The sequence below is a fragment of the Babylonia areolata genome, chromosome 11, assembly GCF_041734735.1.
Source record: "Babylonia areolata isolate BAREFJ2019XMU chromosome 11, ASM4173473v1, whole genome shotgun sequence".
Lineage (NCBI taxonomy): Eukaryota > Metazoa > Mollusca > Gastropoda > Neogastropoda > Buccinidae > Babylonia > Babylonia areolata.
Genome location: NC_134886.1, coordinates 24,072,050 through 24,095,458, shown reverse-complemented (window position 1 = coordinate 24,095,458; position 23,409 = coordinate 24,072,050). Strand labels below are relative to the sequence as shown.

The window sequence follows — 23,409 nt, the reverse complement described above, 5'->3', positions numbered from 1 at the left end:
TGTGTGTGTGAGTGGTGTGTGTGTATGTGTGTGTGTGTGCGAGTGTGTATGTATTTTGGGGGGAAGAGTGTGTGTGTGTGTGTGTGTGTGTGTGTGTGTGTAGACGTGAGTTTGCGTGTTTGTATACGGGCGTATGTGCAAGTGTGTGTGTGTGTGTGTGTGTGTGTGTGTGTGTGTGTGGTTTCAGCTCTACTCATTGTACAGAGAAGATTATTTGTTTGACTTGCTCATTGACAATTCATTCTGTCAAACAGGCACAAACACATACTCAGTAAATCAATCCATATTAGCAAAGACCTTTATTTCTCTGTCTGATAATCAAACTAAAATTCCTCAGAGGATATATTGTGAGTAAAAAGAATATTCAATTCTTTCCTAAAAATTTATCCGCAGATCGACAGCAATCCATTTTATATCATATCAGTTGGCTTCCGTTGAGGGTCCTCAAATACAGTGTAATTATACATGAAAAGTATTGACAAATAAGACAATGTCTGTATTATATTGTTGTAACCAGTTTCAAGTTCGCCAAGCTTTTCGTTTGTTGCTTGGTTGCGATCTCCGCCATTTTCTCAATGTCAATGATCATTGCCTTAACAACACACATCCAAGCTGTCCTTAGTATCATCAAATCGTAAAAAAAAATCCCACGTGTAAAATGCCTAATCTTAAAATGCTAAGAATACCCGAAAATAACTGCACAGTTTGAGTCAACGAACTTCAGACGAACAGATAAAACAAACGTATATACTGAGAAAGAAAGGAGACACCTTTGCAACAAACAGTATGGTTATCACATCAACATTGACAGGAAACAAATCTTGCCAGCGCAGCCTTCTCTTTCGATCAAGCAAATCATATAATGGCCATTCTGGTGGTGTGGTGGCTTTTAACAACAATGAACTATTCCGCGGCATGGGACTACTTTCAGTGGCACTTTCCGCGCCGGCAGTTCAGCCGGAAGTCGGAGGCGATGTGGTTGTAGTTCCACAGGAAGTTGTCGATGTCCCAGCGACTCTTGGTCTCCAGCAGGTCACTGTACTTGCTGGAGAAGACGGCACTCTTCCAGTCCTCCAGGTCTTCTTGAGCGAACCTGGGGTCCACTCCTTTGCCGAAAGACTGCACGCACCACATCGGGCATTGTCAGCATCGTCACCGTCATCGTTATCGTCACCGTCGTCGTTATCGTCAATGTCGTCATTATCGGAAATAATACAATGCAATACAGTGAGGTGGAATGCAATGGAATACAATACGATACGATACGATATGATAAGATACGATACAATACAATACAATACAATACAATACAATACAATACGTAAGTATGTGCGGCTTTGCGTGTGTCTCGATTTATTCTATGAAAGTACGCGTCCAGTAGCGAAAGACAAATCCTTCTTTGTACATGACCTCAGAATGAATGTGTAATAAAGTGGTTTAGAATCATTAACGAGATGTCTTATGTCACTGTGACAAAACTATAAACCCAAAGATGGAATAAGATAAGATACACTACACGACAATATAATACACTGCAATACAATGCAATATAATACAATACAATGCCATGTTTATTTCATCCGATTGGAAATTAACTGTGCAACTACAGGCTTGACATTCACACCACACAATCACACACACTCCACCAGCCAGCCATCCCTGAAGAGAAAATAAAGAACAAACAAAAACAAAACAAACAAAAAACAAACAAAAAAACCAACACCGCTTAAATCATTGTGAAACAATCGAGCCAAATCCACGCCATATGGATAGATGTGTGCTGAATCATAAATCCTCTCTTTGCGTTTCTGACTCAACCCTGCGACACTGCTTAGCAACTCAAGTGTTTGTTTGAGAAGGCCGCAGAGCTGAGAAAACAAACTGCAGGCAAAACAAGACAGTCGTATTTATCATATTGCGTTCTCTCTGTCTGTCTGTCTCTCTCCAAGTGGGGGCAGGGGGGGGGGGGGGGGCTGGGGGGGTGAGGGGGAGGGGAAGGTGACTGATAAACTTTAATAAGTCTAATTGGCTTCGTAATAACTGTCGACACCAGGAAGAACGTCAGTTCTTTCCACACATTCTTACTTCGCCATCGTCGTCGTCATCATCATCATCATCACTAACATCTTCATCATTACCATCATCATCGTCGTCATTATCATTACCATCATCACCATCGTCGTCGTCGTCATCATTATCATCATCACTAACATCTTCATCATTACCATCATCATCGTCGTCATCATCATTACCATCATCACTATCGTCGTCGTCGTCATCATCATTATCGCAATCATCATCATCATTACCCTGAGCTCAGCTGCTCCAGAAAAAAGCCTTCTACTTCTTCTTCTTTTTCTTCTACTTCTTTTTTTTTCTTCATATTAATATCATCAGAAGAAGAACATTAGTAGTAGTAGTAGTAGTAGTATCATCATCACCACCTTCCTCCTCCTTACCCTGAGCGCAGCAGCCCCCCGCATGGCCAGGGAGATGTACTCGCTCTCCTTCAGCAGACTGTCCCTCCACGTCACACCACACGTCACAGACATCACTGCGTCACGGAACTCAGGGCTTACGGCGTCAGTCATGCTAGCCTTGGTGGCGATTTGACCTGCGTGACGTCATACCGCCAGAAATATTACGTCAAGCTCACCACGCAATGCGGATGACGATTTCCAACGATGACAGTAAATAACATGACATTCACCTCACTGTGATGACGCTGATTGATTGTTTCACTGACTGGTTGAAGAAGAAGAAGATGAAAAAGAAGAAGAAGATGAAGAAGAAGAAGAAGAAGAAAGGAACGTGGGGTGTGTAACTAAAAGATAATGATGCCTTAGAGAAACATGACAGCTTTATTTCACCCTGATCTCGCTCCATTTTAATCATTTCATATCAACCCTTCACTGCCCGGGGACGTAGTGCATACGTCCATAGTGACGTCAGTGATGATAATCATCAAAAGAAGGGAAATAACTCTGGAAGTAGGACGTAGTACATACGTCCATAGTGACGTCATTGATGAGAATCATCAAAAGAAGGGAAATAACTCTGGAAGTAGGACGTAGTACATACGTCCATAGTGACATCATTGATGATAATCATCAAAAGAAAGGGAAAAAAAACTCTGGAAGGCTGAAAATTCACCCATTAAATCTGGAGTGGTATATCTGTAGACGTTTCAGAAGTTCGTTACTGATATCTGTATTGATTCACGGATTGTTACGCCACTTTTTACTTGTGTTTTTTTTTTTCCCCTGCCAGTCAAGGGGTTTGTTTTGCCCTGGAGCCCAGACGACACACAGGGCGAGACCAGGACTGAAGACACGTCACAACACTAACCACCAAAACAGTTTCAACGGTTTCAACACCAAAACTCCCTCAAACATGGAGGTGGGGAGGAGCGGGATGCAAACTTGAGCACAGTGATAGTCATGCAGTGTGCCTGTGATCATCCCATCAACATGTCCCGCCAGATCATTTTTCATTGTTCAAACCACTTGAAAAGAATCACAGTCGTGGTACGGTACAGTGATCATGACATGCACACACTAACAGCCCCAACAATGCTAAAGGGTGACTGTATGTTAAAGAGTTTAAGGTTCTATATCTGTTATGGCCATTAGGGCAGAGAATTCATACCCACTGTGTCCAGGACTGGGCACAGAAAGGCGGGACCCCATGTTCTCAGTCCCCCCTCCCCCCCCCCCCCCCCCCCTTTTTTTTTATTTTATTTTTTTACTCAAACCACAAAACAGACAACATCATAGAAGTGCCCGCTTATTAACCCCTTGACTGCTGTCCACCAGTGGGCCTGTCACTAAAGGGCTGTGACCTTGCTGAGATCAGAATGAACTGGAATCTTTATTTATTTATAGTCTGTTCATCTAAGATGATGATATCAGAATGAACTGAAAGATCAGGGTGTTAGTCACCACTCGATGTTTGACGTTCTTCCTCTTTCAGGGTTGCAGTATATATGTTCAGCAAAATCTGTCACGCTGTCGAAAAGTGCGCATAAAGTTATGACTGCACTTCAGACTCAAGCCACATTGATCTCATTTTACCAAGCTTCAACAGTCATGGGGTTAAAGTCCAGGTTTTAAAACCCCCAACCCTTCTCTCTCCCAACTTTCCCCAATTAGCCCACCCTATGCCCCTAACCCCAACACACACACACACACACACACACACACACACACACACACACCTCCCCAGAAAAACGCACCTCCCAAGAGACGAGCGATGCAGCGGAGGTTGGAGTCCACGGCTGGAGCGTTGACAACGTCCAGGAGGAAGTCGACAAACTCGTCAAGCCTGGTGTTGTTGTTGAAGACGTCTCTGCCGATCAGGGTGTTGGCTAGGTAGGCGTTGGGCCAGGAGCTGTGAGTACACGGTCAGTACAGATGATGATGATGATGATGATGACGATGATGATGATGATAGTTTTTATTATTATTATTGTGTCAGGTCAGGGGCATAGCCCTTGCTACTGGTACCATGTAACCCAGTACTACCTGCCACATGTGAAGTCTCCAAACGACGGACCAGGCGGAAGATGAAACCTTTCCCAACGGCTGTGAAGGCGGAAGAGGATGACTAAAGGGCAGGGGGAGCTATTATCCTTGGCTGGAAGTCCTTCTAGGAGACGGAACTCCGAAGAAAAAAACCTGCACCTGCCGAGGTCGTCCTACACGTGGCAGTATCTGCACCTGTGGGACTGTGAGCTTCGGTAGGAGAGAGAGTGGGGAAGGGACTTCACAACCCCTCCTCACTAAAAAAAAAAGTCACCTGTGCTGGTCAGGCAACCTGGCTAATGTCGAAACGACGAGCTAGTCCTTCAACACCCAGCTTTCCCAAGCCCTGAGGTGATGGAGAACTGGTAACTGGGACAGGCAGAGGATGCTGCTGGCAGTTCCTAGTCACGACTCTGCACGCAGGCGGCTGTGGGGTGATGGTCGTCCGCCGTAGACTGGGGCAGATGCGGCGCCCGTATCCTCCCACAGTGTCAGAGCAGCCCTTTTTAGGAACAGCACTGTTCTCCCCACATGGGGAAGAGATAAAAGGATCCCCAAACAAAGCCTGCCTCACCTAGTACCTAGTAGGAAACCGCACCTACTTGGACATCCAACAATCGCGGTCGAAAACAACAAAAGAAAAGAACCAGGAGTCATGCCCTTACTCTGGGTGCCTGGAATGTTCGCACCCTCTTAGACAGAGACGACAGACCAGAAAGACGCACAGCGCTCATTGCTAGGTGGACATAGCAGCTCTGAGCGAAACCAGGTTTGCAGGTGAAATCCAGCTGGAGGAAGTTGGAGGGGGCTACACCTTCTACTGCATTGGGAAGCCAGATGGCACCCCAAGAACCTCAGGCGTGGGCTTTGCCATATGAACAAAACTTGCACGACAGCTTGACAGCCTTCCACATGGGATAAACGACAGGCTAATGACCCTGCGTCTGAAGCTGTCCAAGGATCGCTTCGCCACTGTCATCAGCTGCTATGCCCAGACGATGACCAACCCTGATGACACCAAAGAAGCTTTCTACGAGGAGCTCAGCCGCACCATTTCAGCGGTAGACAGAAAGGACAGGCTGATCATCTTGGGGATTTCAATGCCCGCGTCGGCGTGGACTTCTCCTCGTGGCCAAAAGTCCTAGGACAGCATGGCACTGGCAAGTGCAACTCCAACGGGCTGCTTTTGCTCTCGCTCTGTGCGCAGCATGGACTGACCATCACCAACACCCTCTTCCAACAAGCGGACAAGTACAAGAACACATGGATGCACCCCCGCTCCAAGTAGTGGCACATGCTGGACTATGTGATTGTCCGGCAGAGGGACAGAGGTGATGTTTCCACTACACGCTGCATGAGAGGAGCAGTCTGTTGGTCTGACCATCGCCTGGTACGCAGCAAGATGAACATCAGACTTGCACGCAAGCTCCAACCAGCCAGGCAGAAACCCCCTAGGAAGCTGAACATCCACCGCCTCCCTATCACCAAGGACGTGCTGCAGCAGCAAATCCAAGTAGCTCTCCAAGAAATTCCTGCATCGACTGATGTAGAAGAGGTATGGAGCACCTTTAGAGATGCTGTGTACACCGCAGCAGCTGACACACTCGGCTTTGTACAGAGGAGCCACAAAGACTGGTTTGACGAGAACGACTCTGGAATCTCCAAGCTCCTGAACACACTGCATATACGGCATCAGGATCACATTTCCGATAAAGACTGCCAGAGGAAGGAGAACCAGTTCTTGCAAACCAAGCAACTCGTACAGAAGAGGCTGCATGAGATGAACACCTGGTGGGATAGAAAATCCGAAGAGCTTCAGTCCACTGCTGATGCTCACGACATGAAGATCTTCCATGATGGTCTCCGAACTATGGGCCGAGAGTCACAGGATCAACCCCTGTCCGAGCCTCGGATCAGACCACCCTCCTGACAGACAAGAAAGACATCCTTGCCCGCTGGGCAGAGCACTTCAACACCATCCTCAACAGGGACTCGTCCGTATCTCACGAGGCAATTGCAGCCCTCCCACAGCTACCAGTCAATGACTCGCTAGCTGCCCCTCCCACCAAGGCCGAGACCCGGAAGGCCCTGAAGCTGACAACGTCAGGAAAAGCACCAGGAGCAAATGGAATCCAGGCTGACATCTACAAGTATGGAGGCGAGGTGCTGACAGACAAGCTGACCGCCCTGTTCCAGTCTATCTGGGAGAGAGGGGAGGTCCCCCAGGATTTCAAGGATGCTTCTATTGTCCACATTTACAAACGGAAGGGAGACAAAACATCCTGCGATAACCACCGTGGAATCTCTCTCCTCTGCATCACTGGCAAGATCTTCACCCGCATCATACTGAACAGACTGGTCGACCATGTCTCCAACACAGTCATCCCTGAAGCACAGTGCGGCTTCCGCTCAGGCAGGGGAACATGTGACATGGTGTTTGCTATACGCCAGATGCAAGAGAAGTGCCGTGAGCAGAACAAGGAGCTCCACGTGGTCTTTGTAGACCTGACTAAGGCCTTTGACACGGTGAACCGCCATGGTCTGTGGAAGATCCTCCTAAAGTTCGGCTGCCCAGAGAGCCTAATCCAGCTGATTGCGTCTTTCCACGATGGCATGCAAGCGAGAGTACAGGAAAATACTGACATGTCGGATCCCTTCCCTGTGGTAAATGGAGTGAAGCAGGGCTGCGTCTTGGCACCCACACTGTTCTTCATTCTCTTCTCTGCCATGCTGATTGACGCCTTCCAAGACTGTGACCGGGGCATCTACATTCAGTTTCACACAGATGGCAAACTTTTCAGCTTGCGACGACTCCATGCCAAGTCCAGGGTGTTTGAGGCACTGATGAGAGAGTTCCTCTTCGCTGATGACTGTGCGCTTGCTGCACACACCCATGAGGACATGCAGTTCATTACGGACAGGTTCTCAACCTCCTGCAGGCGTTTTAGACTCACCATCAGCCTCAGCAAGACCAAGTCCAGGTACCAACCGGCTAGCTCAAAGAACGCCAGTGCCTCCCCCCCCACCTGCAATCAAGATCAATGACACAGAGATCAAGTCAGCCGACAAGTTTTGCTACCTGGGCAGCACCCTGTGCAGCAACGGAGACCTTGATGCAGAAGTGACGCTGCGCATCGCCACGGTCAGCTCCGCCTTTGGCAGACTCAACAACAGGCTGTGGAACAACAAAGGCATCAGGCTCAGCACCAAGATGAAAACCTACAGAGCTGTTGTGCTGACCACTTTGTTGTACTGCTGTGAAACGTGGACGACGTATCGCCGTGACATTCAACAACTTGAGCAGTTTCACCACAGATGCCTACGAAAGATCCTCGACATAAAGTGGCAAGACAGGGTCTCCAACCTCCAGGTCCTAGAGAGGAGCGTCCTGCCCAGCATCGAAAGCCTGCTTATCCAGTGCCAGCTACGCTGGACAGGACACGTTGTCCGCATGACAGACAGCAGGATCCCGAAGATGCTTTTGTATGGCCAGCTGAAGGAAGGCCACCGTGAACTTGGAAGACCCTGCAAGCGCTTCAAGGACACCTTGAAGACAAACCTCAAAGCCTGTGACATAGACATCGCTTCCTGGGAAACTGATGTCCTTGACCGCTGTCGCTGGAGGATGCTGTGCTCTAGTGGCATAAAGACGTTTGAAAACAAGAGAATGCTGGCCATTAAGGAGAAGCGTGAGCGAAGGAAGCAGGGCTCAACTTCTGGAGACGTTTTCCCTTGCAACACCTGTGGGAAGTGCTGCGCATCCAGAATCGGCCTCTTCTCCCATATGATGACACACACCGACAGATAAGCCTGCCTGCCTACTCATCCGTCGGACCGACGGGAGACTCCATTATTATTATTATTATTAGCATCATCATCATTATCAGCATCATCATCATCATCATGTTCATTATTATTACTACGTCTACTACTATTTTTATTATTATCATTATTATAATAATAATATCATCATCATCATTACTACTACTACTACTACTACTACTATTTTCAATATCATTATCTTCATCATCATTATAATAATAAGAAGAAGAAGAAGAATATTATTATTATTATTATTATTATTATTATTATTTTCACTATATCATCATCATCCTCATCATCATAATAATAATGATAATGATAGTGATGATGATGATGATGATGATAAGAAGAAGAAGTATAACAAGAAGTAGAAGAAAAAGAAGAATATGAATAATAACAATAATAATGATGATGATAATAATAATAAGAAGAAGAAGAATAATAATAACAGTAGTAGTAGTAGTAGTAGTAGTAGTAGTAGTAGAACAAGAACAAGAAGAATAGTAACGGTAACGAATAAAATTCGAACCAAACCAAACCAAATTAAATCAAATCAAAATCATATTGAATATCAAATCTAATCAACAGTTTCATATCTGAGATCAAACAAGCGCCGCATCCCTCCCACAGATGCAGACAACACAAAAGTGGATCTCGCACACACTGTAGATGTTACAATGCAGTCAAAGCCACTGGCCATAGAACCCCCGGGTAATAAATGCTGTATCTTTAAAAAGATAGGAAATATACACACCCTGTAAACAATTCAAGTAATACTCTCATGAAATAAATTAAAATAAAATGAAATGAGATAAAATAAGATAAAATTGAATAAAATCAAATAAAATGAAATAAATGGAATGAAATAGAATAAAATAAGATAAAAAATGGAATGAAATAAAATAAAATGGAATGGAATGAAATAAAATGGAATGAAATGAAATAAAATAAGATAAAATGAAATGAAATAAAATAAAATGAAATAAAATAAGATAAAATGAAATGAAATAAAATAAAATGAAATAAAATAAAAATGGAATGAAATAGAATAGATTAAAATAAAATGAAATAAACTAGAATAAAATAAAATAAGATAAAATGGAACGAAATAAAATATAATAAAATAGAATGAAATAAATTAGGATAAGATAAAATAAAATGAAATGAAATAAAATAGAATAAGATAAAATAAATTAAATTTTAAAAAATAATCAATGATATAAAAAAAACACCCGTTCATCAGACACTGACTCGAACACATCCTTCTCCCCAGCAGCCCCGCGATACTGCTGGAAGTTGTCCACGACATTGACGTCAAAGCGGTCCTTGACGAACGACGGGGAGTAGTTGAGCAGGTTGGTGATGGAGCTGACACCCGTGCCTGACCACGGCCCGTAGTGGAACAGGTTGACAGCCACCGTGCCCCTGTCCGCGGGGTCTACTGTGGAGGGTGACCCGTCCACCATCACGTAGCCGCCCCATTCCGTGGGCAGGTCCTGCACCTCGCGGAGAACGAACTGCACACACACACACACACACACACACACACACACACACACACACACACACACACACACGTGGAGTGTTGGCCTATAGGTATAGCGTCCTCCCCCGAAAAACGGAGTATGGCTGCCTACATGGCGGCGTGAAAATGGTCGTACAGGTAAAAGCCCGCTCGAATACATACGAGTGAACGTGGGAATTGCAGACCACGAACGAAGAAGACAAAGTAACGCGTCCTGCTTAGGAAGTGAGAGAATCTGAGCGCACTGGTTCGAATCCCATAATCGCCAGTATTATTTCCCCCTCCACTAGACCCTGAGTGGTGGCCTGGACGCTGGTCATTCGGATGAGACGATTAACCGAGGTCCTGTGTGCAGCATGCACTTAACGTACGTAATAGAATCTACGGCAACAAATGCGTGGTCCTTAGCAAAATTCTGTAGAAAAATCCACCTTGATAGGAAAATAAATAGAATTGCAGGCAGGAAAAAAAAAAAAAAAAAGATGGATGGCGCTCTGAGTGTAGCGACGCGCTCTCCCTGTGGAGGGCAGTCCGAATTTCACACAGAGCAATCTGTTTGTGACAAAAAGAGCAATACAATACCCACCACGAACACGTGCAATGCTATCGGTCGGTTCAGTCTTTTCTGTCGTCGTTTGCTGTCATGGTATTAGTTTCAGGAGAAAGGCGGCAAAAGAGGTTTTAAGTGTGTGTGTGTTTGTGTGTGTGTGTGTGTGTGTGTGTGTATGCGTGTGTGTGTGTGTGCGTGCATGCGTGCGTGCGTGCGTTCGCGTAGGCTGGCGCCAGCATTTAAACACTACAGTCGATGAATGAATGCAAGCTATCGTGCAGCCTACACAGCTGCTTTCCTTTTTGTCCACGTCCCTTCAACAGATGCAAACAAAAGCGGATCTCGCGCACACGCCGGCTGTCGATATTACAATGCATTCAAAGCCACTGGACAATGGTGCCTGTTTATAACACCGGAGATATACACACTCTGTAAACAATTCAAGTAATACTATAAGACCGGAAATATATACAGTATGTAAACAATTCAAGTAATGCTATAAGACCGGAAATATATACAGTCTGTAAACAATTCAAGTAATACTATAAGACCGGAAATATATACAGTCTGTAAACAATTCAAGTAATGCTATAAGACCGGAAATATACACACTCTGTAAACAATTCAAGTAATGCTATAAGACCGGAGATATACACACTCTGTAAACAATTCAAGTAATGCTATAAGACCGGAGATATACACACTGTAAACAATTCAAGTAATGCTATAAGACCGGAAATATATACACTCTGTAAACAATTCAAGTAATACTACAAGGCCGGAAATATACACACTGTAAACAATTCAAGTAACGCTATAAGACCAGAAATATATACAGTCTGTAAACAATTCAAGTAATGCTATAAGACCGGAGATATACACACTCTGTAAACAATTCAAATAATGCTATAAGACCTGAAATATATACACTCTGTAAACAATTCAAGTAATACTACAAGGCCGGAAATATACACACTGTAAACAATTCAAATAATGCTATAAGACCGGAAATATATACAGTCTGTAAACAATTCAAGTAATGCTATAAGACCGGAGATATACACACTCTGTAAACAATTCAAGTAATGCTATAAGACCGGAAATATATACAGTCTGTAAACAATTCAAATAATGCTATAAGACCGGAAATATATACAGTCTGTAAACAATTCAAGTAATACTACAAGGCCGGAAATATACACACTCACACAATTCAAGCAATCAGGTAATGGGTAATCAGGGTGCTCACCTTGAGAGCGTCCCGGCCCAGGAACTGCCCGTTGACGTACAGCTTGTACAGTCCGTCCACATAGGCCACCTGTCCAGGACACACACAGGTGATAACTGGCCAGTGATTGATGAACACACCTGGGATCTATCGATAAGTAGCTGAAGAAGAAGATGAAGATTAAGAAAAAATATTCCTTGGGATCAGTGAACAACGAAGAACACACCTTCTCTGGAGCCATTTAGTCAGTGACTGAAAGCATGCTTACTCCCTGTCAGCCATCACCTGGTGGGCGGAATATAAGTATGTTCTCTGAACTTGCCTGGGAATAATTGTCCCAATACGACAGCCATCCCCAGCGAATTTTCAATCACAGAAACACACACACACACGTGCGCACGCACGTACGCACGCACGCACGCACGCACACACACACACACACAAAGACTGAACATAGACACCAACATATCACGATGTTTTGTACCCACAGGTAGGCTTCAGCGTCCACCCTATAAAAACACCACCACCACACCATGCACTAACCTGGAAAGGCGGGAAGTACAACCGGAAGGTGAAGGACACCGGAACAGCGAAGTTGTACCCTCCTCCCCTCAGCGCGTAGAAGAGCTCCGGGTCGTTGGTCACGTAGGGGCCCTCTGCGTCATCGCTGTCCACTGTCACCCCACCGGCACTCACTGTGGCCAGCCGACCGTCGGCCAGAACGACTCGGGCACTCAGGAGGTTGTCGGACACCAGCCCCAGGGCACGTGACATCGGGGAGATGCCCGGGTAGACGGTGGTGTCCAGGACGCTGTCAGAGGGGTTGGTGCCCACCACCACCCTGCCTGACCCTTCCACCTGGCCACACGGCACGTGCACCTCGCTCAGTTTGGGGTGTGTGGGTGTGTGGTGGGTGACGGGGGTAGGGGGAGGGGCCGGGGGAGAGGGGGAGGGGCCGGAGTGGGGGTAGGGTGGGGTTGGTTGGTGTGGTGCGGTTGGTGGGGATGGTTGGTGTGGTGCGGTTGGTGGATGTGGTGGGGTCGTGGTTGGCATTGAATTCATACATATTTGTGTGTGCACACACACACACACACACACACACACACTATGGTGGTCCATTTTGCTTTAGGTCCACATAACAAGGCTGTTTAAAAAAAAGTGTTAAATGCCCCCACCCCCACCCCCCAACCTCTTACGACGATATCGGCAGTGAATTCATATCCACCGTGTCTAATGTTCGGCACAGGAAGGCGGGTCCCACTGCTCTCCTTCCGCCGTTTTCACCTTCCCCAACCAGAGTCAGGTACCCGTTTACACCTGGGTGGAGTGAAAAAAACCGGAGTAAAGTGCCTACCCTGACGGCACGATACCGTACTGAAACGGGGGCCTCGAACCCTGAACACTGGATCACAAGTCCTATCAATTTCGCCGCGGCGGACAAGGCTGTAGTCTCATACTATATCCCGGCATCAACCAGGCCCAAGAGATACAGACACCTGCAGTGTTGGTCAGGAAATTAGAGCAACACTCCCAAGGACGTATCCTTGAAGTGGGTGACCCTGGACTGTGTGGTTCCAGTCTCCCCGTTTAAACCAACAGCACGTTCAGCTCTGGGAAAAGAGATGGCCATTGGCCGAAAAAAACACACCAAGTATCCGCTCTGATACGTACTCAAATATACACGCATGCACTCAAGGCCTGACGAAGCGCGTTGGCTTATGCTGCTGGCCAGCAGATGTGTTGTAGCGTATATACGTCAGGCATATGCCTAGCAGATGTGTTGTAGCGTATATACGGGTTTTTCAGAACGCAGTGACGCATCCTTGAGAAACTAAAACTGAAACTGCTGACACTAAAGACGTTGACAGGACTTCGCCCAAGCATTACCCACAGCGGACAGGGCTGTGATGAGAGACACAGAGAGATACGGAGAGACAGAGATACAGAGAGACACAGAGAGATACAGAGAGATACAGAGAGACACAGAGATACAGAAAGAGACACAGAGAGATACAGAGAGACACAGAGAGATACAGAAAGGCACAGAGAGATACAGACACCTGCATTATTCACAGCGGACAATGCTGTGATGAGAGACACAGAGAGACACAGACACATGCATTACTCACAGCGGCGTAGACTTCCTGCCAGGTAGCGCCACTCTGCACGTTGACGGAGCCCGGGTCGTTGGATGTGGTGACGGTGCTGGCCGTCACTGCCTTCAGGCCCGACACGTCGATCACAAAGCCTCCATCGTTACTTAGTCTGTGGAGACGACAAAGCGTACCTTTGGTGTTCGTGGGGAGGGGGGAGGGGGGGGGGCTGGGGGGCGCGAGCGTGGCGTTGGGGGGGGGGGTTGGGGTTGGGGGGGGTGGGTGTGGGTGGGTGGGATTGTTGGTGTGTGTGTGTGTGTGTGTGTATGTGTCTGTGTCTGTGTGTGTGTCTGTGTGTGTGTCTTGGGGTGTGTATGCGCTTGTATGTACGAGTGTTTGCGTGCGTTTCTGTGAGTAAGTGAGTGAGAGAAAGAAAGAAAGAGAGAGAGGGGGAGAGAAAGTGTGTGTGTGTGTGTGTGTTAAGAGCATGATGCGGGCGTTTACCTGAAAACAACCTTGCGCACGCGCGCGCGCGCGCGCACACACACACACACACACACACACGAATGCACTTCCCCCACCGTCACTCCCATCTCTCCCTCCTCCATCCCCTGTTTTGAATTGTGACCAATGGCCAATCTTCAGTGAAACGTTTTCAGTTTCAGTGTGTCTCTCGTCTGTGTATTTTACATACGCACAATCAATATCTTCCAGTAACTGTCAAATCTGAGAGCATAGGCTATAATCATTACCTTCCAGTATAGTGATATGAGGGCATTGCCTATAATCTTTACCTTCCAGTATAGTAATACCTGAGGGCATTGACTATAATCTTTACCTTTCAGTATAGTAATATCTGAGGGCATTGGCTATAATCATTACCTTCCAGTATAGTAATATCTGAGGGCATTGCCTATAATCTTTACCTTCCAGTATAGTGATATCTGAGGGCATTGGCTATAATCTTTACCTTCCAGTATAGTGATATCTAAGGGCATTGGCTATAATCATTACCTTCCAGTATAGTGATGTGTGAGGACATTAATTATAATCTTTAATTTCCAGTATAGTAATATCTGAGGGCATTGGCTATAATCTTTACCTTCCAGTATAGTAATATTTGAGGGCATTGGCTATAATCTTTACCTTCCAGTATAGTAACACTTGAGTGCACTGGTTATAATGATTACCTTACAGTATAGTCACATATGAGGGCATTGTGTATAAGCATTACATCCCACTATAGTCATATTAATTTTGAGGGCATTGATTTTCGTCATTACCTTCCAAAGTAGTCATATTTGAGGGCATTGGCGGCACGCACTGACAGCAGAAGGTGGAACTTTCTGGCAAACAGCACCCCTTTCTGCACGTCATCCACTGACAGCGCCAGCAGCACGAGACCCGGATGTTTCGTCATGCGCTCATTTGCATACAGGATGTTGTCTCGGTAATTCTGGAGGACACAGAGGGTGGTGATGGAGGGGGGTGTCAGTTATTCAACATGTACAACGAATGTCGCAAGCATGCAGACAAGGCTGCTTTATGTTTGTTTGTTTGTTTGTTTTTTTTCCTGTCCTAATCACGACAATGCCAGGGCATTAATTTCAAGCACAAAATGTCGATTTGGATTGTTCAAGAAAGTGGTTGTGGACACGGACTATCATACATGCTGACTATCATACATAATATCATACATACTATTGTACACACTATCATATATACAGTCACACATACTATCAAACATATTATCATACATACTGACAATCATACACACGATCATGCATACTTACTATCATACATATCATCATACATACTGACTAGCACACACACTACTGCCATATGTACTATCAAACATACATACTATCAAACACACTGACTATCATATGTACTATAATACATACATACATACATACATACATACATACACACTATCATATATACGATTATACATACTATCTTATATACTATCATACATGCTGACCATCATACTGACCATCATACACAATGGCCATCATACACACTGTCATACATACTGACCACCATACACACTGACACACACACTCTGACTATCATACATACTGACCACCATACACACTGACACACACACTCTATCATACATACAGACCACCATACACACTGACACACACTCTAAGATAAGATAAGATAAGATAAGATAAGATAAGATAAGAATAACTTTATTATCTCCAACTGGAGAAATTTGGTCAGGTGCATTATCACAACATAGACAAGTAAACAACATGGGGACCATAACTGTAAAAGCCAACAACAGCCCCTACAAATATTACGAAGATACAAATGTAAAAAATATCACATACATCGTTTCATACATACATCCACACACTGCAGGTAATAACTAGTATTCTTAATGTAAAAACAGAAAGAATTAAGAAACATTATTTGAATATAATTATAAACATAGCCTACTATACTGCACATTGATTATAATAGACAGATAAGAATAAAGATGAATTGCGGAAAACCACAACCAGATAATCAGCACACACCCGCACCGCACCCCCCCCCCCCCCCCCCCACCCCACCCCACACACGCGGATAACTTGATTAAACAAGAGTAATAAACATATGTTCTCAAATAAAAGCATTTCACATATTCGCTTTTAAAAACATTGCAATTAATTATTACATCGTAATTATTAAACAGAAATATATTTAGAATATGGACGTTAGCATTAGACATATTCATTGGACATTCATCCTGCATATTGCACATTATTCTTCCTACATATTGCACATTCATTATAACCAATTGTCACGTTTTAAGCTCAGTAAACACACACACACACACACACACACACACACACACACACACACACACACACACACACACACACACACACACACACCACAACTAGAACAAGGTGCAGCCTATCATGCACGGACTTTCACACGTCTCACATGAGAGTGCGCGCGCGCACACACACACACACAGTTCTCAAGAATTTAAAAGGTGGATTGAACGTGGAATAAAAGTCTTCAGAGCTCTGGATTTCAACTTAAAAGTTCTGTAGCGTCGTCCTGATGGCAATAGCTCATAATACTTTGCTAAAATATGGGTGTCGTCAGTTGCTATCTGCCTGCTTTTTTTAACCACTCGACTTTCATACAGCTCTTGCATACTAGCTTGTTTCACTCCCACAATTTTACTGCATACACTCATGACATCGTTCAAAACACGCTTACTCCTCACTCCCAAACTTCCATACCAGCACATAAATGAAACTGTAAGCACAGACTCGATACAACATCGATAATAACTTTGAAGAATATTTGAATTTATACCAACATTTCTAAGCTTCTGTAAACAAAAAATTCTAGATTGACATTTCTTATGAATGGAATCAACATTTCTGTCAAAAGTCAGCTTATTGTCTAAGATGGTCCCTAAATATCTATATTCATTGACCCTCTCCACTGTTTGACCATCAATAACAAGGTCAGCTACAGGCAAGGGGTCTTTCCGAAAATCTATTAACATTTCTTTTGTTTTCAATACGTTGAGATCCAGATAGTTTTTCTCACACCAGGAACAGAACTTTTTAATTTCACTGAAATAAATAGCATCAGAGTTGGACAGATCTTCAATTGCTGAATCATCAGAATATTTTATGACAGGAGTTTCCTCCGTGCCTCTGCAGTCATTTGTGTACAGTGTAAAAAGAACAGGGGACAGCACTGTACCTTGGGGTATCATACATACTGACCACCATACACACTGACACACACACATCCTGACTATCATACATACTGACCACCATACACACTGACACACACACTCTATCATACATACAGACCACCATACACACTGACACACACACACTGACTATCATACATACTGACCACCATACACACTGACACACACACACACACTGACTATCATACATACTGACCACCATACACACTGACACACACACACACACTCTGACTATCATACATACAGACCACCATACACACTGACACACACAGACTGACTATCATACATACTGACCACCATACACACTGACACACACACACACACACTCTGACTATCATACATACTGACCCCCATACACACTGACACACACACATCCTGACTCTCATACATACTGACCACCATACACACTGACACACACACACTCTGACTATCATACATACTGACCACCATACACACTGACACACACTCTATCATACATACTGACCACCATACACACTGACACACACTCTATCATACATACTGACCACCATACACACTGACACACACACATCCTGACTATCATACATACTGACCACCATACACACTGACACACACTCTGACTATCATACATACTGACCACCATACACACTGACACACACACTCTGACTATCATACATACTGACCACCATACACACTGACACACACACACTCTGACCACCATACCTGGGAAGAGGGCTGCAGTACAGACCCCGCCGTGACTTTGTCCAGGTGAGCGATGTCCTCGTTAGAGGGCCAGCAAGTTGTCCCGGGGTAACATCTGCTGGGGTAGGTCCTTTTCTGCCGCCCCGCCTCCGCTGCCGCCCATACTGCCAGCAGCAGTGTCACTGCTGCCACCACCCTGACACACACACACACACACACACACACACACACACACACACACACACACACACACAAAACACACACACACCACGATCACAGTTGTACAAATCTACTCGTTCACAAACTCTGGACAACTTCTTGGAGGTTGGGTTTTTCTTCTTCTTCTTCTTCTTCTTCTTTTGCAGAGCTATCAAGGCGTGAAGAAGAACAGCTATCAAGACGTGAAGAAGAACAGCTATCAAGACGTGAACAAGAACAGCTATCAAGGCGTGAAGAAGAACAGCGCAAAAGGCTGAGAAAAAGAAGACCACGACAATAACTGTGACGACTACGGCGACTGACGACAAAAATGAAGAAGGAAGATCAAGAAGATGAAAAGGAAAGTGGACGACGAAGACGACAACAACAACAACGACGACGACGACGCCAAAGAAGAAGAAGAAAAAGGAAAAGAAGAAGAAGAAACAGGTGAGATGTGGGGAGGTAACAAAAAGTAAAAGGAAATGAGGAAAAAATCACTGTAGAAAGGACAAATAAAAAAACAAAGGTTGTATGGCTAATTGGTGGCCATCTCTATTAATTAGATTAATATTTATGAAACAATTGGGAAATTAAAAAGACAAGGGACTGGACACAACGGTACAGGAAGAAAGGAGAACAGAAAGAGGAAACACAGAATACAGAAAGAAGAATGAAAGAAAGCAGGAGGTCGAGTCAGACATAAGTAGAAAGAAACAATGAAAGGAAGGACGGGAGGAAGGGAGGGAGGAGAAAGAAAGAAAGCAGGAGGTGGGGTCAGACATAAGTAGAAAGAAACAATGACAGAAAGAACGGGAGGAAGGGAGGAAGACAGGGAGGAAGGGAAGAAGACAGGGAGGAGAAAGAAAGAAAGCAGGAGGTGGAGCCAGACATAAGTAGAAAGAAACAATGAAAGGAAGGACGGGAGGAAGGGAGTAAGACAGGGAGGAAGACAGGGAGGAGAAAGAAAGAAAGCAGGAGGTGGAGTCAGACAGAAGTAGAAAGAAACAATGAAAGGAAGGACGGGAGGAAAGGAGGAAGACAGGGAGGAGAAAGAAGGAAAGCAGGAGGTGGAGTCAGACAGAAGTAGAAAGAAACAATGACAGGAAGGACGGGAGGAAGGGAGGAAGACAGGGAGGAGAATGAACGAAACAAAAATGGAGACGAGACAAATTTCACAACCATCTGGATATCAATGGTGTTTGCAGGGGAGTTAGGACATTCGAACTGACACACACAAAGTTCTTTGAAAAGCAATGAATGTCCAGAAATCATGCTTTTTGTGTCACTTTCTTGTCAAAATCATTAGTACTGGTTTAATTACTGGGAGTAAGATATGTAAAACCAGTGACGAAAAGGACATAATTCTTTTTTTAATCTGGAATTGAATATAAAGGGCGATAATCTGAAAAGAGAGTCATCTTTCAAAAAAAAAAAAAAAAAAGTTCCCAGTCCAGTTTTTGGCCTGGCAGAGTTCTTCCCTGTACAAGTCCAACCAAGACAGAAGGGTTCATATCAGCGGCCTTTTTCTGGCACTTTGGCACTGCTTTGAAACTTTCACGCTCCTTTCAGTCGATTAAGTAAATCGTGGGGTTTTTGTTGTTTTTTCAGCTAATTTCACGAAACAATACTATTCAATACACAATTGTTCATGATTTTGCAGTATGCACATTGACAGATAACACCACAACTGCTACCACTGCAATTACAACGACATACTATTCACTATCATCGTTATCACCATCGTAAGATAAATTGTTTATAATTGAAGGTGCAGACTTAAATGAAAAGTAAAAGTGAAAAACAAATAACTGACCTCATATTTCTTGTCACCTCCCGTCAGTCCCCTGAGAAGAAATAAAACACCACAGGTTGTTCCTTCAGGACTGTATGACGAAGGGTTTTGCTGAGGTCAACTGCACGGCTGACTTACCCTTTAGCAAAACGAAGGCCTCCACAAGTTTGTTTGCAGGAACACTAATAGGGCCAGGCAGTTGGACCGGTTCCACCACCACCCTCTCTGTCTCTGTCTCTCTCTCTGTCTCTCTCTGTCTCTGTCTCTGTCTCTGTCTCTGTCTCTCTCTCTCTCTCTCTCTCTCTCTCTCTCTCTCTCTCTCTCTCTCTCTCTCTCTCCTCCAAGCCTGGTCGGGGGTGTCAGTACAATAATATCCTTCCAGTGTTTTCTTGGAGACATATGCGAAAGACAGGTCTCTCTGTCTGTCTGTCGGTCGGTCGGTCTGTCTGTCTGTCTGTTTGTTTGTCTCTCCCTCTTTCTTAGCCTGGTCGGGGGTGTCATTAAATTTTCTGAAATGTCCTTCCAGAGTATTCTTGGAGACATATGTGAAAGACGGGTCTGTCTGTCTGTCTGTCTGTCTGTCTGTCTCTGTCTCTGTCTCTGTCTCTGTCTCTGTCTCTCTCTCTCTCTCTCTCTCTCTCATTAACCCTGGTCGAGGGTGTCATTTCTGAAATGTCCTTCTTGGAGACATAAGTGAAAGACGGCTGGCCTTCTCCCGCCCTCCCTCTCCCTCATCCCTCCCTCCCTCTCCCTCCCTCCCTCTCCCTCATCCCTCCCTCTCCCTCATCCTTCCCTCCCTCTCCCTCCCTCCCTCCCTCTCCCTCATCCCTCCCTCTCCCTCCCTCCCTCATCCCTCCCTCCCTCCCTCTCCCTCCCTCCTTCTCCCTCATCCCTCCCTCCCTCATCCCTCCCTCTCCCTCATCCCTCTCTCCCTCTCCCTCATCCCTTCCCCCCTCTCCCTCATCCCTTCCCCCCTCTCCCTCATCCCTCCCTCTCCCTCATCCCTCTCTCCCTCTCCCTCATCCCTTCCCCCCTCTCCCTCATCTCTCTCTCCCTCTCCCTCATCCCTCCCTCTCCCTCACCCCCCCCCCCCTCTCTCAATGTCTGTCTGTCTATCTGTCTGTCGGTCTGTATGTTGTGTTGTTTGAACTCCACCAAAGGCATGTACACATTAATTTTCTTCATCGGTCGAACTCAGCCTGTCACCATGACCAGTTCCAGTTCTCCCTTATAGTCCATCAGCCAGCAGGTTAATCGGTACCACTCATAGTGGCAAGTGTTATCATATATTTTTGGAATCGTCTATGTCCCTAGATGTCAGAAAATCATTATAATGTCGTAAACGTGGCAGCTTTCTGCCTGTTATCACGTGATTTCTAACCCCACCCAACCGCGTCGAGAACGCGCACCGTGATCAAGCTCTGTTCTCCCAGAGCCTTAGCCATTGAAGATAGAAAAATCATTATTAACAAAAAAGATGTATGATAGCATGCTAAACAACTTTTGTTCTTATAAGTATATCCAATTATTATTTGTTCGTGAAATTTAGTGGCGTTTTGAGGATTTCATGACACATTCACACAAAATTCGGCATGTCGTCTTTTGTCAAAGCTAAATCGTTAGGTATAGGAAGACACTTTATGAACAAAACGAAGCGCATGGGACTTGTGAACAACTTTTATTCTCATAAAACTATCAAAATGTTGATCGTTTTGGGAAAGTAATCACTTTTGTGAGTGTCATCGAAGATTACGCAACACGACAAAATTCTAAGTTTGTGTTCTGCTCTGCCTAAATGGTTGCAACGAATAAAAGTACTTACTAAAGAAGAAGATGTAGAATAGCACGCAAAACAACTTTTGTTCTTATACACTTATCAAAATATTATTTTGTTCATGAAATGTAGTGCCGTTTTGAGGATTTCATGACAAAATTCACACAAAATGCGGCACTTCGTCTTTTGTAAAGGCTACCTAGTAAGATATAGGAAGACATATTTAGAAGCAAAACGAAGCGCAAGGGACTTGTGAACAACTTTTATTCTCATAAAACTATAAAAATGTTAATCGTTTCGGAAAAATCATGGCTTTTGTGAGTTTCATCAAAAATTATGCAACACGATAAAATGCTCAGTTTGTCCAAGTCGGTGAGCGCGAGGGAGAATGTGTCGCTACTGTACAGCGCCACCCATTTTTTCTAATTTTTTTTCCCGCGTGCAGTTTTGATTTGTTTTTCCTATCGAAGTGGATTTTTCTACAGAATTTTGCCAGGAACAGCCTTTTTGTTGCCGTGGGTTCTTTTACGTGCGCTAAGTGCATGCTGCACACGGGACCTCGGTTTATCGTCTCATCCGAATGACTAGCGTCCAGATCACCACTCAAGGTCTAGTGGAGGGGGGAGTGAAATATCGGCGGCTGAGACGTGATTCGAACCAGCGCGCTCAGATTCTCTCGCTTCCAAGGCGGACGCATTACCTCTAGGTCATCAGTTTCTTTCAAGAAATGCTCTTGATGATGGTTTTGAAATGTAGCATGTTTGTTGCCAAGGTGAGTCGTAAAGATTTTTTTTTTTGGGGGGGGTGGGGGGTTTCATCATCATCATCAGTAGTAGTAGCATCATTACTATTCTAGAAGTTGTATCAATACTATTCGTAGAAGTAGTGGTGGTGGTAGTAGTAGTAGTAGCATTATTATTATTATCATTATTATTGTTGTTGTCAACATCATTGTTATTGTTGTTGTTATTGTTCGTATCATTATTAGCATTGTTATTAGCATTAGCATAATTATTATCAATAGGATCATTAGTATCAGCATTAGCAATAGTGCCAGTGCTACTGCTGCTATTGCTACAACTATACCGGGTACCATGTTCAAAATTATGATCTTGTCGACCGCAGCGCGAAATTGTGGGGGGCGGAGAATATCCGTAAGAGTGACTGCATGGTGGTGGGGATGTGGGGGAGGGGACAGGGGGGTGGGGTGGGGGGACAAGATGAGGGTGTGGCCTGTTTTCGTTTGTCATCCGGTCCAGTTCACCAGGTGGCACTTGTAGTGGCTTGTGAAATGTGTGGCACGGTCCTCGCCTGAAAACTCACTGTCTTTTCGTTTCTTTTCTTTTTAAACTTTGTTGCTGGCCTTAGAAGTCAGACTCGTCTGCTGTTGTTGTTGTTTTTTTGGGGGGGTGTAGTTTTTTTGTTTTTTGTTGTTGTTTTTTAGGGGGTGGGGGATGAGGGGGGGTGGTATTGTGTTTTTTCAA

At 44.8% G+C, this 23,409-nt stretch overlaps 1 protein-coding gene across 1 annotated transcript; it reads right to left on the bottom strand.

Annotated features, from left to right (window-relative positions):
• Nucleotides 1–927: 927 nt before the first annotated feature.
• LOC143287184 (uncharacterized) lies at nucleotides 928–23,021 on the bottom strand. The gene is made up of 10 exons (XM_076595126.1): nucleotides 23,012–23,021; nucleotides 18,180–18,322; nucleotides 15,025–15,197; nucleotides 13,778–13,913; nucleotides 12,192–12,506; nucleotides 11,670–11,738; nucleotides 9,597–9,862; nucleotides 4,235–4,389; nucleotides 2,460–2,614; nucleotides 928–1,119 (listed from the first exon to the last, which is right to left on the bottom strand). Exons 1-10 carry the CDS (start codon nucleotides 23,019–23,021, stop codon nucleotides 928–930), a joined length of 1,614 nt encoding a protein of 537 aa, XP_076451241.1.
• Between the last annotated feature and the right edge of the window lie 388 nt (nucleotides 23,022–23,409).